Source organism: Panthera onca, chromosome B1 (assembly GCF_046562875.1).
Source record: "Panthera onca isolate mPanOnc1 chromosome B1, mPanOnc1 haplotype 2, whole genome shotgun sequence".
In the NCBI taxonomy this organism is placed as follows: domain Eukaryota; kingdom Metazoa; phylum Chordata; class Mammalia; order Carnivora; family Felidae; genus Panthera; species Panthera onca.
In genome coordinates this window covers 145,621,776-145,639,795 of record NC_138342.1, presented here as the reverse complement: position 1 = coordinate 145,639,795, position 18,020 = coordinate 145,621,776, and the positions used below count along the sequence as shown (strand labels likewise).

At 40.7% G+C, this 18,020-nt stretch overlaps 1 protein-coding gene across 2 annotated transcripts in view; it reads left to right on the top strand.

Moving 5' to 3' along the window:
* Positions 1-15,660, top strand: part of SH3RF1 (SH3 domain containing ring finger 1) — a 181,080-nt gene extending 165,420 nt beyond the window's left edge. For both annotated transcript variants that reach the window (XM_060653806.3, XM_078445624.2), the window contains exons 11-12: positions 4,248-4,606; positions 13,273-15,660. In XM_060653806.3, coding sequence (XP_060509789.3) covers positions 4,248-4,606; positions 13,273-13,441 — 528 coding nt within the window. In that variant the 3' untranslated portion in view covers positions 13,442-15,660. The remainder of the gene's footprint in view (positions 1-4,247; positions 4,607-13,272) is intronic.
* Positions 15,661-18,020: the final 2,360 nt, after the last annotated feature.

Below are 18,020 nucleotides of genomic sequence, written 5' to 3'. Positions count from 1 at the left end.
CCTGTTTTCTTCTGTTCTGAACACTGTCCTAAAGTCCCTACTGATCACTTTCTTTGCTCGCATGATTTTCCTTCCTCCCAGTTCTTATTTCACTGTCCAAACCAAGTTGGTCTGTGAGCTTTGCCATTTCATTTTCTCACAGAGAAGTTATTGTCCATGTTAAGTGATCGGAGTCACATTCCTGCCCGTGCCAGCAGCTGGGATCCAGACCAGCTGTGGACAGTGCAGATGTGCACACAGTTTCAGAGTGACTCTTAGGTTGTGCAACCTGTAAGCAAACATATCTGCTCTTATCACTCCATGGAGTAGATGTGCTTCTAGAGTTGTTGCCTGTGCCGAACTCTCAGAAGAAAAGAGCAAAGGCCGGGTTATCCCACTTCCACCCCTTACTAGCAGTATGATTGTAGGCAAGCGTAGAGAATAATGGCAATGGGAATACTACTGATTCCTGTCGCATCAGGTGAGTATGAGGAATAAATGTGGAAATCTTTATAAAAGCATTTAACAAGATTCTTGAACCCAGTGGTGTTTGATCATCAGATTTCACATGGCCTTTCCCTGTCTCCATTCACTTCTTTATTATTTTTTTAATGTTTATTTATTTTTGAGAGACAGAGAGAGAGAGAGACAGAGTGTGAGTGGGGGAGGGGCAGAGAGAGAGGGAGACACAGAATCTGAAGCAGGCTCCAGACTCCGAGCTTCCAGCACAGAGCCCGATGCGGGGCTTGAACTCACAAACTGCGAGATCATGACCTGAGCTGGAGTCGGACACTTAACCGACTGAGCCACCCCAGGCGCCCCACCATTCACTTCTTTAAAGAAGCCTTTCCTGGGTGCCTGGCTGGCTCAGTCGGTACTGCAAGTGACTTGATCTCAGGGTTTTGAGTTCAAGCCCCATGTTGGGTGTGGTACCTACTTAAAAAATAATAATAATTTGAAAATAAAAATTAAAAAAATTTAAAAGCCCTTCCAGAGCTCCCCATCTCAGCACCCCTGGTCATTCACTCTCCTCTTACCCTGCTTTATTTTTCTGCAGAGCACCTGTTGTTTTATAGCCATGTTTATGTCTCTGCTAGAGAATGTGAACCCCTTATTGTCTTATTCACTCTTGTATTCCCAGAGCCTCACACGTTGTTGGTTCATATTTGACATTCAGTTAATATTTGTTGAAAGAGTGAGTGATTATTATTAGACAATCATATGAATTAAGCTTTGGAGATGCCTTATCTAAGAATAGTGACTGATTGTTGGGAATATGACTGTAGATATTTGATGACAGTGTCCCGGAAGAGTATTTATCTTTTGCTTCTTTCTTTGTACATCTGAAGGCAAGGAGAGGAATAAAGAAGATTCAGTGGGTAGAATGTTTTCAGCTTCGTGAGTTGCTCAAATCAAATTTATTTTTGCTTGAGAAGGAGAACTCGAGGTTTCCCATTTTGTATTCATCCTCCATGATATGACTAATGGAAAGCTATTTAGTGATGTTCAGAAATTATTTTTACGTGTAGAAATTACTCTTTCTCATCATCTGGCAATTATTTTCTGAACCAAATAGTTGATCTTCTGAAGAGAAGATTATGGGTATAAAAACATTATTCCATCTAGGAATAATTTCTTGAAAAACCCACAGGAGAAGAATTATTAAGGTTCATGTTCAAAGATATGTCCCTTTTTCATGCATGTTAACACTACATTTGAAAAATTGCTGAAGTGTAGTCCTTATTAATTCATCTATAATTTTCATTTCTGCTGTTGGATTCTGAATAAAACAAAGGCACCCTTAGATGATAAGTGTCTGTGTTTGCAGAATTATCTCTCTCCAGCGGCACACTGTTCTGCTAACATAGAAAACATGAAAATATGGTATTAAAAGCACACTTGGGTGGAACTAGGGCAGCATCTTTTCCTTGTAAGTACCCCCACCCCGTACCCCCACACCCTGTCACAACACCTAATCCTCTGCCTTCTGCTCAGTGGGTAGTCGGCATCAGCTGATGATGATAACGTATCTCTTAGAAGTCATTAAAGCAAGCTGTATTTAATGTGTTTAATCATTTTAGATGAACCAAGTCATCTTTCTTCTTAATCACTTTAGAGGCTGTTCCCTGAGCGCCATTCAGTTAACTGAATTTTTCTGAGTGCCCAGAACTGAGCTTTTAAGAAACATCTGTAGCTGTGGCTTGCTGAGATTGTAATTTACCGCTGGACTTGATGTTCTCAGTGGATCTGTGGGGGTCCAGGGATTAGAGCGTGCTTTCTTCCATCATGGCAGGAATAGCTGGAAGTTGTGGCTGACTGCCCCCATAGAAGTGTAGACGTTATTTTTTCTCAGCTCATTTTTCGGCCCTCCAGACCTCAGGCTCCCTTAAAAAAGTGTAGCTGTGGCTTTGGCAGGTGTTTGTTCAGCCCACTTCACCGCACATTGTATGATTTGAGAATTACAAAATGTCCTCTCTTATTCTTTTAGCCCTGGGACTCACTAAATCATCTCCCTTCCTCCCCCATCTCAGTCTCTTTCAGTCTTGGCCTCTTGGCTCAATAGGTGCATCTTTGCATTAGGCACTGGGTGGATGGGGTGCAGGCATCAAGCAGGTAGTCCGAGTTTATAGGGTCGTTTATTGGAATGTATTAGTAGCCCCTTGGAAAATGAGAAGCTAAATAAATGAAGCAAAAGCCTGCAAGGTGAGTTAAGGCCAGGCCTTGAAGAAAAATGCCAAAGAACCTTCCTCAGGCTGGGATGGGGAGAAGGGGGGTGTGGATCCAGTGTCTGGCTCTGCTCATCTGCAGCCTGCGTTGAGCTGTACAGAGATGACTTCAGTGCTCCCACCATCTTTCTCTGTCCCCCGCTTCCAACCCATGGGTTGGTTCATACTGTGAACAGTATTCTCTAAATGGGGCCTGCAGTTTCCTGGGATTCTTTTTCCCTGGAATGCTTTATCGTCATCTGGCTAAATCATTACTTTTGTCTCTTCCTTTTTCCTGCCGTTCTGTCTCTAATGGATCTGTGTTTTTATGGATTCAGACCCTTTTCCCCAAGGGATTTTTATTGAGTATGAACTAACTCATATTCTCAAGAAAAATTCCTCAGGGTTCTATCTCCATGTGGGCCCCTCATAATTCTATTTCTCTATTAGTGGACCTTAGTGATTCCAGATTGCCTCTAGTTTTCTAAAGAATTATTTCCCTCTGAAGTGTTTCCATTCAGATGACTTGGTAATGTCACTGACATCTCAGTAAAACAACGTGAAATGATTGTTGTCTATGCTTGGTTGTCAGAAAGAACATTGACACAGGGTTTGGAAATGAAGAAAACCTAGCTCTAGGTCTGGTTTTCCTAGCAGTCCAAGGAACAAGAGTGTCAAAAGAGACAAGAGATTCTAGAGATGGTTTTTGTGGAGAAAGATGCTGGGGAAAAATTTTTTTCCTACTTTTGCTTGCAAAGAGACATAAAAATGTTTTTGATTATACTGCAGCTTTATTTAAAATTTTGTGGAGTTGTTTTGGCTTTCTAATCCAAGATATTCTTGCACAATAGAAATGGTTTCACTTCTGTCATTATTGGCTTATTAAATTTCGTCAAGGTGGTGACATCTGAGAACTGTTTTAGTCCTTAACCCTGATCAAGACATTACTCTCCATAAATGATAAGGATCAAGTCTATGGATGGAGAGTAAAATGCTCTATGGATGGAGAGTAATGTTTAGTTCAGCACATAAGAATTAGAGGTAGTATAGGCATAATCTCAAGAAATTAAATCCATAATCAGAAATTTCCATTTTGTCCTAAAATGTCTACTTCTGTCTTCACCAAGCCAGAGATGTGACTTGATGAGTTTTTTTGCTTTACTTTTTTATCTACTTCTTCTGCCTCAGTAGAAGATGAACAGTGGAGTGTCATACAAGCACAAACATGCAGGCAGAAAGGGAGAGGAAAGACAACCAAATGTCAGGTTAACATCATACAGGAAGGAATTGGGAGCTAGATCATAAATAACCAAATATCCATAGAAATGAATCTTAAAAGATCAAACCAGTGGCACCTAGCTGGCTCAGTCGGTAGAGCATGAGTCTCCCCATCTCGGGGTTGTGAGGTAGAGCCCCACGTTGGGTGTAGAAATTACTTAAAAATACAAATCTTAAAAAAAAAAAAAAAAAAAAATCAAACCAAAAATAGAAAACTAGCACCCTATCGATTACAATAACAACAGTACCATCCATCTCTAATTAATGTACTTTTTTTTTTCCTAGAAAGAGAAAAAGGGTTTGTTGAAGTTGCTTTCTGGCGCGTCCACTAAACGTAAGCCCCGAGCATCTCCACCAGCCTCACCCACCCTGGAAGTGGAGCTGGGTGGCGGGGAGTTGCCTCTTCAGGGAGCAGTGGGGCCTGAGCTGCCGCTAGGGGGCGCCCACGGCAGGGCCGGCTCCTGCCCTGCCGATGGGGACTGCCCGGCCCCCGCTGTGGCCGTGGCTGCTGCTGTGGCCCAGGACGCTCTTCATCGGAAGACTAGCTCCCTGGACTCCGCTGTACCCATCGCTCCACCTCCTCGTCAGCCATGTTCATCCCTGGGCCCTGTCCTGAATGAGTCTAGGCCTGTGGTTTGTGAGAGGTGAGTTCACTGTCGTTCCCAGAGAAACGAAGAAATGCAAACAAGCTTTGTGCTGGAATATTTATTCCAACATGAGGATACTTTTCCACATCCTCCAAATTCGTTTTAACTGAATTTGTAGTAACAGGCAAGCACTGGCCTTCTTGTACCATTTGCTGTGCTCCTTACATGGGTTAGGCCTCCAGCCCTCTTTTTGTTTATTTTCTCCAGACATCCCGTCCAGAATTGTAACCAGATGAAACGTGTTAATCCCTGGAACTTGGTTCGCATCTACTTCCTTCTTGCTTCTCTTCCATCGCCAGCTTTTGCTCCCTCCTTTCATCCTTTGCCTTTTTTATTAAACATTTACATAAGTACCTGCTGGTTGTAAAGCAGCTGGAGAATTCTGCCAACCAAGAGAATTCTCTTTTTATTCTTCCTGAGCTAGGAGAGTATGCCTAAGTTCTGAGAGACCTGACTCCCCCTCCTGACACTGAGTTGGTTGGGTTCCACTCGGAATGAGGGGCCCTGTGTTACTGATCCTGGCCTTGAATCATGATTACACATGGGAGTAGTTTTGTTTGATACAACCAGTGGGGTTCTAGGAATATGTTAGGAGAAACTATATATTTAGCAAGACAACTATCTGCTAGAATTATATGAATTAAAAATGAAGCACCAGTGGTTGGCCAGGAAAACATCATGAAGCACACTAAAATAGTAGACTGTTTTCACATAATCTATATATATATATATAAACATTTGTTTTTAAAAGTGCCATCTGTTTTATTGTTTCTATAAGCTTTATTCCTTCTGTACCTGCATTTTATAAATCACATTTCTGATTTGTGGAGGTGTTGCAGTGTAGGTCTCATTTTCAGTTACTGATTTGAAGTCTTACTATAAACTGTTACACATTCCAATAACTTAAATTTACAGATCTGTATTTCAGATGGACATCTGTACCCACAAAATTTGAGGCCTTCATTCGTATAATTTGAATTATCAAAAAATAAACTGGACAAGAAGAAACTTTAAACAGCCTACGTGCACTAAGTACAAAGTACACAATTTATTATATATTTTCATAGTGAGGTGAAATAGCTTTACATAGGTCTAATCCTTATAAAACCAGTTTTGAAATGAGACAGTACTCTGAAAAGTGTTCCTCCCCCACAAATAAAATCATTCTATCTTTCCCCCTCATCTGTTGTGCTCTTAGTAAAGCTTTGAAATTTTGCCCTGCATTCACTTAATCCTTTATTCTGAGAGTCAGCCTTTTTTCCTGCAGTAATACTCCGCTTTCCAGGGATAGGGCTTCTGTCCCTGGAGTTAGTCCAGGGACTTGTTTACTTTCTTTTGGTCACAAAGGCTCCTTCTTTCGTCCCCACCCCCAGGCATCGATCTGCAGTTTTTCCTTCATACCCTGAGTCTCTCTCCTCTTTTCCCTGTCATTTGTGGTGTTTGTGTGACTGTTCTGAGCGATCGTTCATTTTGCCCAGCCTCTCCCTAGGCACTGGCTCTGGCACTGCTGCCTCCCTCCCCCATTATGCATTCCTTTTCAGTTGCCAGATGTCCTCAATCTCTGTGGCTTCTGCATTCCTGCCCTTTCCTCTTAGAGGAGCTCATTTCTAACAGCAGGCTCCTGCTGTTCAGTGCATCTGAAAGGGAGAAATCGCTAATGCAGACAGGTGATGGTGGTCCAGGGAGCCGGGGATGCACATCGCATAGGGAACATGGAGAATTTAATGATGGAACAGATGGGCATGGGCACTCTGGAATTCTCTGGCAGGTTTTTCATATAACCATTTCCATTTTTACAAGTAGAAAAGGGGTCTTTGGAGAAGATTTCTGCTCAAGTTTATATTTTTATAATCCATATGTTCAACAGAATATTAAATATAATAGCCAGCCTGACCAACTTTTCACCGCCCTGTTGCCTTCATACACTGATGGTGATGGTATTTATTTAACTTGTGTTCTTAGGTCCGACTGGCTATAAAAACAGTAGGAAAAAGGTGTGGAAACAGATAGTATAGGAAAACATCCTATTATCCACTGGGAATGAAAGTTTTTGGTTAGTAGGAAACTACCAAGTATGCCGTTTAGGGATTACCTGTTTTGATATTTCAAAATTTTTAACACAATTAAAAGTACTTAGTACTAAAAATGGAGGGAAGATTAACTTTAACATCTCTATGATTCAGAAAGTATTTCAGGATCTTAGATTCCTTGATTCACAACCTAAATAGCAACAACTCCTGCTCTGGCAAAGTGCAGAAGCCTGGGGTTCTTCTGGTAGAATTTTTCCTGATAGAATTTCATAGAAGTAGTTCTCATTGCATTGTATTGGTGCCGTATGAGAGCAGAGTATAATGAGAACAAGCATAAAATTTCCCCTCAAACCATGGCTCTGTCCCATAAATCTAAAGTAAAAGAATGTGACTAGGGCAGCCCTTCAATGGGAAGAAGCATTCACGTGATATAAGGACTTAAGCAATCTCACAGTAAGAAGGGATGAACCTTGAGGTGTGTTGACGGCTGTGGTGTCAGCTGAGACAATTCTCTGAGGAACAAAAGGATTCTTTTGTGTTTGTTAGAGGCTGAGGAAAACAAGCAAGAAATACTACATCCTGGAGGCAGAACATGTATAATTGATGACAGCAGAAATAACAGAACAGATATTTTTGACTCTATTTTAGATAATGGAGAAAAAATAATTAGGAAATTGCAAAGAGGAAGTAGGAATATTTCAGAAGGAATGGCAGTAAAAGAAAGTATATGTGACAGGCTTTTCTTTTTTTTTCTACTAAAACAGCATAGACAGATAAGGGCTTAAAGAGACACAGCACATCATCTCTGTGTATTTTGAAGTTTAGGAATTAAACTGATAACCACATACCTATAAGCCCATCTCTTAAATTGGAAAAGAACCTGTGATCTTTGATCAGGGATTAAGCTAGAACACTTGGAGACACACAAATTTGATAGAGATAGATTTACAGAAAGTCAGTCGGGTTTCACCAGCATGATTAATTTGAGTCAGTGACAATGAACCCACCGGGTGAAGCAATGGACATAATTTACTTGGACTTCAAGCAAAGCTACAAAGTGAGCTAGTATGGTTTTGCCAGTGAAATACTTAATTGGATATTAGATTGCTGTAGCAACTGGCAGAAAGCAGTGAAGGTTACTTACCCAGACTAGGGTGACGGATAGAGTGCCTCCCAGAGCCACAGGGGGTCCAATTTGGGCTGATACCAAGAGAGATTAGAAACAAACAAACAAAAAATGTATGAATTGCAGAGAATGCATGAGAGGCCAGAAAAATAAAGGAAATAGAAAATCTATACAAATGAAAGATTGCAAGTGCTCATTTAGGTGGAAGCTGGAACACCATAGCCTGAGGTTGGAAGATGGGCAGTGGGATGTGGACGGGGCTTCTTTGTATAGCAAGCCTGTTTCTTCAATTCTGGTGACTGTCACAGACAGTGAGAGTCACAAAGCTGCCAACAGGCAGAGACCCATTCGTGGCCAAGTCTGTGAGCCCTGCTATACACCTCACACTGTCCCCCGGGTCTCTGTTCAAAGGGATACTTTTACAACAGCCAAGTGACCGCTCAGCTTTCCATGTTTTTTCATTTTTCTTTTTATTTTCCCCTACTCTTTCCATTATTTTTTATTCACTCATTTATTCATTTATTTTTTTTAATGTTTATTTATTTTTGACAGAGAGAAAGAGCATGAGCGGGGGAGGGGCAGAGAGAGAGGGAGACACAGAATCTGAAGCAGGCTCCAGGCTCTGAGCTGTCAGCACAGAGCCTGATGTGGGGCTCGAACTCACAGACCGTGAGATCATGACCTGAGCCGAAGTCCGACGCTCAACTGACTGAGCCACCCAGGCGCCCCTATTCATTTATTTTTAAATTGTGGTAAAATATACATAAAGTTTACCATTTTTTAAGGTAAAATTCAGTGGCATTAAGTACATTCACATTGTTGAATAACCATCACCACTGTGCATTTGCAAAAGTTTTGCGTTATTCCAAACTGAAACTCAGTGCCTGTTAAACAGTAAGTCCCCATTCCCTCTACTGGCAACACATGACAACCGCCACTCTACTTTTCTGTCTCGGTGGGTTTGACTCTTCTGGGTGCCTCGTACTTGGAATTGTATGATATTTGTCCTATTGTGTGTGGCTTATTTCACTTAGCATGATGTTCTCAAGGCCCATCCGTGTTGTAGCATTTGTCAAATTACATTTCCTTTTAAGGAGCTTTGCATCTTTTTAAAAATAGTTTTCTATACATTGTGCCTTTTCTTTTGTCATTCAGCACACTTACTCAGAATTACCATGGAAAAAAAAAAGAATTATCACGAATTATGCTAAGTGGTATGAGGCACGTAAAGTGAATTTACCATCTTCTCCCCCTCAAGCAGCGTATGGTCTGGGAAGATGAATGAGACAGAGATGCAGATGGTAACAGTGCAGTGTAAACTGTGCTAAGTGCCGTAAGAAATGTACATGAGGCCTCTGGGACCTGAGCAAGCATGAAATTACTTCCAGCCACGGGCTAGACAAGATTTTGCAGGGGCAAACTAGAGCCAGGCTGTGGGAGGCTGATCAGGTGTGGATGGGCAGAGGCGTCATCACGGGGAGTTCCCAGTGGAAGAAACCACAGGAACCAAGGAACGGAGAGGTAGAAGCCATATCTGGAGGGCACGTTCAGGTGTAGAGGCATATTTGGCACATTCGTGGAGATAATAGCAGCAATAGGTAGAGAGATGAAGGTCAAATCATTGAGGGCTTTATATGCCAGGCTGAGGATTAACCTTCCTCACAGGCGTTGGAAGCCAGTTATGATTTTTGAGGGATAGATAACTACAAGCAGAGTTGCCAGTTAAGAAAATGGGTCTGTTGGATCTGCGTAGAATGGAATGGAGGCAGGAAGAAATACAGGCAGGGAGGGCAGGTAGATTATTTGACTGGGTGAACATCATGAGTTTGTCCACCAGGATGGCGGCAGTGACGATGAAGAGGAGTAGATGGGGTGCAGATTTTGAAAGTGGGATTATTAGCAGGTCCCATGGATGTCACGGGAGAGGGGTCTTTGATTCCTGAGGTTCAGAATTTCCCAAAAGCCCTACTCAGATAAGCATAATCCAAGCGAGGCGGAGGGTGGAGGAACAGATGTGAAGGGCTTCTGCAGCTGTGCCTTATATGTGTCTGTTGGTCTGTAAACATTCTACTTTCCATGCCTGACATAGTTGGCCATTTGTGCCCAGAATCTGGCCTTAGGAGTCTATGTTAGAAATCTGTGTGCAAACTACAAGGCTCGAGGCCAGGATCCGAGCTGGAAGATTTCTAAGTAGAGTCTGTTACCGCGGCACCTGGTAGCCTTCACACATCAGGGCTGTGTCACACTTTCCATTATGCACAGGGTTTCTCATTCCGCCCCCCAGAGGTTTATAACTTCGCAATGAAAATTTGCTCCCACTGGGAACTTGGCAGGAAGATTATGTTCTTAGCCCAGCAGCAGTTGTAGTTCAAAAAATTTTTTGACGAAATTGGTTTAGTGCATTTTATAAAATGCAAATATTAATCTAATTCACTTCAAGTTTTTCAAGAACTATTTTTGTTCCATTTCACCTTTAAGGCATCTCCCAGAGAACCGATGGGGAATACATTTCATGAGAGATCTACTCTGAATATGATTTGAGTCACCTGTATGCCTTTTTCCAGAATTACAAAGCTTTGCTCAAATTTTAACTTCCCCCAAACGGCAACTTATTACATTGCTTTCCACATGGATTTTTAACATGTTTGCATCAGACTGGAGAAATCTTTTCATCTGAAACCCTTCTTCAGATAAGTCTATAATGAAATTATTTGTCCTGCTTTTAAAGATATCAGATAAGAGATTCCAAAACCTAACTTTATCATTCTGAAGTGTCATGTCTCATTATCAGGCAGTTCTTTAGACTGTGGCCTGAGTCTGTTTCCTGGATACAGGTGACCAGTGACTTCCTGGTCCATTCTTCACCTCCTTGAAGCACAGACCCCTGCCTGCTATTGCCTGAGCCACGTGATCGCAATGGGAGCTTGCATTTTGGGTGTAAACTATGTAACAGAAACCACTTAAGAGCATCACATTCATAATCTTACTCCATTACATGGTAATACCTGTTTAAGTTACTACAACCTTTTCCTACAGATGAGGAAACTGAGGCTGAGAGAGCAGAGATAATTAGCCCAAAGTTAAACTGCTCTAAATGACCTTTAAGTCTATGTCAGCCCCTAGACCCAAGCTTAGTGCACAGCACCTGTGTGGGCAGGGCTGTGCTTCCTCCCTCAGTTCATGCTTGATTGAACCCCGAACCTGGTGGGTTCAGTGGGTTGAACATGTTAACTCATGTTTGAATTAAATGAACGTTTCTTAGAAATAATAAGTCACCAAAGTGGCCCAGTCAGTTAAGCATCTGACGTTGGCTCAGGTCATGATCTCATGGTTCATGAGTTCAAGTCCCGCTTCGGGTGAGCGTTGCTTCTCTCTCTCTCCTCTCTCTCTCTCCCTCTCTTTCTCTCCTTCTCTTTCTCTCCTTTCTCTCTCTGCCCCTCACTCATTCACTTGGGCCATCTCTCTCTCTCTCAAAAACAAACAAGAAAGGAAGGAAGGAAGGAAGGAAGGAAAGGAAGGAAGGAAGGAAGAAAAATAATGAATTAGCCTCTATGTTATACTTTGTTTCAGACCTTGGAGGATAATTTGGTTCATGTGCCCAGAGTAGCTCAGGAATTGTTTGGGGAAGCCATTTGACTTTTGCAGAGATGCCTTTTTTTATAGAGTAATAGTCTGGGGCTCTTGCTGGGGTCCTTCTTAATGAGAGTGGATTCTAGTTTTTATGAGAGGAGATTGATGAAGCTAGCAATCTTCTGAAAGGGCTAGTCTCTGATGGGTTTCATAGTTTAGGGACAGTTCTATAGAATTTGTTATGACTATCATTATTTAAGCCATACCATTCTTTACTTACAGTCAAGAGTGGGTCTTGTGAGGCTCTGAACTTATTTTCTGACTTTAAGAACCAAACGAAAGTAGAAACTTAAAATCACCTTTATGATTGAATACTGCATAACAGCAAATGGAGAAAAATATATGTTCACATTTTTTAGTTATCTGTTGCTATGTAACAAATTACCTCCAAAATTGAGTGGCCTAAAACAACAATAAACATTTATTTCCCCACAGCTTCTGTGGGCTGGGAACTTGGGAGTGGCTTTTCTGGGTGGTTCTGGCTTGGGATATTTCCTGAGGTTGCAATCCAGATATCAGCCTCAGCTGTAGTCCTATAAAGGCTTGACCAGGGCTAGAGGAGTCCCTTCCAAGGTGGCTTCCTGACATCACTGTTGGCTAGTTAGTTGGGTTTTTAGAAAGAAACTTTGGCTACTCACCATGTTCTCCTCTCTATAGGGATGCTGAGTTTTCTCACAATGCGGCAGCTCATTTTCTTCAGAGATTCAAGAGAAACTAATGTAGAAGCTACAAGGCCTTTTATGACCTAGACTCAGAAATCACAGTTACTTTCACAGTATTTTATTGGTCACACAGATCATCCCCATGCATTGTGGGGGAAGACTACACAAGAGTATGAATACCAGGAGGCAAGGGTCACTGGGGTCATCTTGGAGGTTGACTACCACATACCACCCCCCACCCCCTTCCTCTGCCTTGGTTGGAAAAAGCAAGAGAGGAGTAAAGGAGTGAAGTAACGCTGGAAAAAATAAAAGAATATGGGGCACAAAACCTCCATCTGGCTTTCATGGCAGCTAATCATAATTTTGCACAAGGAGACTAAGGAGAAAGGAAGAAGGAAGATAATATTAAACCAACAAGGCTTCTTGGGGTTTTAACTGATAATTATCCCTTTTCCCACTAATATCTGAGTTGAGAACCAATAAAGAAACAGACAAAGTTGTCAGACAAATGGGTATCAGCCTCGTTACTGGTGGTGTTGGATTGAATTTGTGGTCATTGTCCTTCCCTCCTTGTCTAGACCTTAGGACAGCCTGCCTGAAGGAGAATTTGGGTATGTAAGGCAGATGAACTGCCTTAGAATTGCTGCCTCATCCATGTCAAACCCCAAAGTAGGGGACACAGAGAGATGGACTTCCAGACTCACTTCTAGAAGGCAGGCCTGACCCCCTTGGCCCTTGACCATTCCGTACTTACAAGCAGAAGCAGAGCAGAAGCCACTCAGCCTAGAGGCAGGGAGTTCAGAGAGGACTGAATCCATCTACTCAACCACTTCTCCTAATCTCACCAATCAAATGAATTCATTCCTTTCTTCTTGGAGAAGAGGGAAGGACAGGGCATTTCCTCCTAGGAAACGGAATAAAATTTTCTGTATGGACAAGATCCAAACAATGGAAAGGGACAAGAATAGCTTTTGCTGTACAGGTCACTCAGATAAACCAGTCTCATCGATAATGGACTGTTACACACATGTCAACTCTATTAAAATCAAGTCTCTACGAAGCAGAGAGTCGTTGTATTTTGAGTTGTTTTACAGATGTTATAAACTGTTATTTTCTATTCTGTTTATGTTTAATGCTCTGTAGACCAATAGTGTACATTTTTTTTTTTTTCACTACTTTGAGTGGCTTTAACTAAAATATATCTCTCTTTTCTAGGCACAGGGTGGTAGTTTCCTATCCTCCTCAGAGTGAGGCAGAACTTGAACTTAAAGAAGGAGATATCGTGTTTGTCCATAAAAAGCGAGAAGATGGCTGGTTCAAAGGCACGTTACAACGTAATGGGAAAACTGGCCTTTTCCCAGGAAGCTTTGTGGAAAACATCTGAGGAGACTAACATTGAGAAGGCTGAAGTCACATCACACAACAAAATAGCACAAAGCAATTTAATGGAAAGAGCACATTTTGGACTTCCAGATGGTCAGGAGATGAGCAGAGGATGGGTGTGTGACCCCAGTGCCCTCAGCACAGTTAGGCCAGCCAACAGTGTGAAGAAGGCGTGTGTGTGGGTCTTATCATTCTGGGTTCTGATGTGTAAGGTGTGCCTTGTACTGTCTGATTTGCTATACAGAGAAACCTTTTTAAAAAGATATATAGCTAAAATGGACAATTGTTTACAAGGCTTAACTAATTTATTTCCTTTTTTACACTTGAATTTTTCTTGTAATAGATAAATTCTTTGGATTATGATTTTAAGAAATTATTAATTTATGAAATAATAGCTAAGGAGAAGCTGGATTATCTCCTGTTGAGAGCAAGAGATTTTTTTTTTTTTTTCGACATAGAATGAATCCCCCTTTCTCCCCCCACCGGTGTTACTTTTTACTTCTTTAAGACAGAAATGCCAGTTCTCTAATTTGGTTTTCTTCTTTAGGAAACTAAAACCTATAACTGAGTCAATATCAATAAAGGCCTGGGGTAGGCAGACAGAAACAAGAGAAGAGAAGTTAGTGATTCCCTGTCTTTCTGGTTTGGTCAGGAATCACCCTTAAGACCTAGTCTTCAGTATAATTTTATGGGTTTTTAATTTCCCTAGAATGAAGCCAGTGAAGTGATAAGAATAAAGCACAACCTCAAACAAAAATGTATTCAGAAATGTATTTAGTTTTATAACAGAAGCAGCTGATTCATTGGTTGGAAATTGGGAAAATTGAAGTTGTACTCCTGTCTGAGAATGGCTATGAAATGTAATCGCCCATTTTACCCCAAGTGATCTGCATGCCCAGGACACAATAAAACGTTTGTGAGATTGTGGTGGTAAGTGGTGCACTCGTGCTAAAGTCAAAGGCTATAAGAAACACTGTGAAAAGTTTACATTCATCCCTTGTGATTCTTTTCCCACCATCCTGCATGTGTTACTGGATTCCCACAGTAATAGGGACTGTGCATGGTGTGTATATTTCATTGCAATTTCCTGTTGAGGTTGGTTTGCGCTCAGAAGTGACCAATGCAGGAGGTGTAAAATAAACAGTATTCTTTTTGCTCCTGACCGAGGTCTCTGAGCGTACTCGCTCCCTCCCTGGCTAAGGAATCCATCAGCCATTAGACAAGTCATTAATGAAAATGTTCCTTTATGTCCTCCCAGCTGACGGATGTAAAGGATGAGCCAGGAGACTGCTCCTGTGACTGTTCTCTTGCAGCTCTGGGAGGCCTTTCACGAGTGAAAGTGCCCACACCTTACAATGGCGGCAGGATCCAGCTGAGCCCGTCTTTTTATATCTATTCTTTGATGTCATTGGCCTCTTCCCGTTACATTCCGGCACCAAGCGGTCATGGGTCTGGGTAGTCCTAAAATCAAAAGGAGGGAAGACATCCTGGTAGTGAATGAAATTGTTGCTACAGTTTTTTTGTGAAAAACAAATAAAAAACCCTTTTTCATTTTTTACTTTTAAGAATTACAACTGGGAAATAGAAACATGAACTGAAAAGTCTTCTTGCGATAGCAAGAGGTTTCATGGTCTTAAAAAGATATATCATGTGGTCGAAAATGAAATCATTCCTAAATTAACCTTTTTATATATATATAAAACACTGTACATTATGTTCCTGTGTGTTGAATTTTTAAAAAAATACTTTACTTGGATATTCATGTAATATATAAAGGTTTGGTGAAATGAATTTTAGTTAGAAAAAAAGCTGACATCAGCTTTCATCTGTGTAAGTTGACACCAATGTGTCATAATATTCTTTATTTTGGGGAATTAGTGTATTTTATAAAAATTTTAAAAAGTAAAAAGACTACTACAGCTTAAGATAATTTTTTACCTGTCTCTTCTCCATATTTTAAGCTATGTGATTGAAGTACCTCTGTTAATAGTTTCCTGGTATGAAGTTGGTTAAAATTTCATCTGTTAATAGATCACTTAGATAATATAATGTATGGGTTTTCTATTGGTTTTTTGGAGACAGTAGGTGGAGATTTTGTAACAAGGGCTTGTTACACAGTGATATGGTAATGATAAAATTACAATTTATCATTCCGCTTCGTGTTAATAATTTGAAGACTGGAGAAAAGGTTCAAGATTAAAATTTGATGGTCAACCGTTACATGTCACTTGTGTTAATTCTTAAAATTTTTCTTTTTCCCCCCTTTTTTTAACCTGAGACACATTGATATAATTTCATTTCATAAAAATTATTTCCATGTACCTCAAACAGAAGATGTCTACAATAATCAGTTCAGTGGTTATGAAGCATTTTACCTCTCCAACTAGCAAACATTGTTTGGTTAGTTCCCCAAGAAGTTTAAAGTCTTCTTAAAACAGCTTGTTGAGGGACGCCTGGATGGTGGTCTGTTAAGCGTCTTGATTTCGGCTCAGGTCATGATCTTACAGTTGTCGGTTGTGAGGTCCAGACCTACATCAGGCTCTGTGTTGACAGTGCAGAGCCTCCTTGAGAGTCTCTCTCTTTCTCTCTCTATCTCTGCCCCTTTCCTGCTCACACACACTCTCTCTCAAAATAAATAAATAAACATTAAAAAACAAAGTAGCTTGTGGAGATTTACCAGGGACTATATAATCTGCCCCCTTCTCCCCCTTCATGGTACTAAAATCTCTGGTGACTGCTAGAAGATATATCTTAGCCATAGAAAGAGGTACTAGACCTATAACCAACTATATGATAACCAATAGGTCTCAGCAGAGCTTGGGAACATCATCTTTAGACTTCATGACTTTAATGGAATGCCAGCAAGTTGTAAGTTTAAAGAGACTGTGTTGGTCATGTTAAAAAATATTTTCCTAACCTAACTTAGTTATTATCAAATTACTTAACAGAATTAAAATCAGGAATTCCAGTTTGTATCATAGCTTTGCTAAAACTACCTTTGTAACCACCTGAGCAAGTCAATTTTTACTTAGTGTCCTCCTGTGACTGCCCTCTCTGCCACATTGAGTGAAGGCGAGGAGGAAAGGAGACTATGCCACTGTTTTGAAAAGTGCTGTTGTAATATACGGCAGCATTTTCATCTCCGGTTTCAAATATTTCATCTCATTCTCTTGGAGTACATGCATATAATGCCTTTACTGTGTCTAATTAGATTTAGAAGGAGCAAATTAAGGTGATGTTTCCAGCTGTTAGGCATTTAACTTTCTGTTCCTGATGAGAATAGGACAATTTTCATACCTGTAGAAGTTCAGAATATTTCAATCCAGAGCTCTAAGCAACATTAGAATTCAAGTTTGGAAAATGCTTTTAATAGATGTTAGGCTAAGTGAATTTTAGAAAATTAACTAGGATCGGGATGCCTGGATGGCACAGTCGGTTAAGCATCTGACTCCTGATCTCAGCCCAGGTCATGATCTCATAGTTCATGAGTTCAAGCCCCACATCAAGCTCTGTGCTGATGGCATAGAGCTTGCTTGGGATTTTGTCTCTCCTTCTCTCTGCCCCTGACCTGCTTGTCCTCTCTCTCTCTCTCTCCCTCTCTCTCTCTCTCTCTCTCTCCCTAACATGAATAAATAAAGTTACCTGAAACCAATTAAATTATGCCCTTATCAAGGTAGCATCCTATTGAAACTATTCCTTTCCAAAAAAAAAGAATTTGCCAAGCTACCACAGTAATGGAGAGAATATTTACAAAAGAGATTGGCTAATGTCAAGGCTTAGAAGGCCTTGCCCTTCACTAACTCCTGTGAACTGCAGGCTATAATGGGATATGCTCCAGTGTATATGGATGTTTCTAATGGGACTTTGCTCTATTCCCGGGAGTAATTATGATCAGAGACAGTAAGCTGTTGGAGTGGTAACCAGCCAATGTGAACTGTGACAGTTTTAAAAGACTCTCTCTCTGATTTACAAATGAATGTTTCTTTTATTTCTTTCGTGTTTCCTATTAATAACTTTCTGGCTTGGCTACTTCAATTTCTATTTTGAAAACACCACCTTGGTCTCATTCAGGGCAAATTCTTATTGCATTGCAGTCATCCAGACATTCAGTAATCATGTTGAAGGGACCTGCAATTCACATTAATCTTTGAGCCATCATTCAATACTATTATATGGTAAGACTACTTTAGTGATACTGTTAAGTCTCCAAAGACAACAAAACTATCCCTACCAGTAATCAGCAAGCCAGATGTCACTGCCATTGCTTCCAACTTAAATAAGAAATTTGGTTCCAGAAGGCTTTGACCTTGAGTTGAATCTTTCAAGGTCTGAATCCTTGTAAAAGTACTAGAAAAAAACATCAGAAATTTCAGAGTGAGAAGGCCTTCCTAAATATGACTCAAAAACCAGAAGCCATAAAAAAGAAAACATTGATACATTCAACTACAGAAAAATATCTACACGAAAAAACACCATAACCAAAGTCAAAAGAAAAGAATAGACAAAAAAGGTACTTGTAACTCCTGTAGCAAAGTTTCCTTTATATATAAAAAGCTCCCACAAATCAATAAGAATAAGAA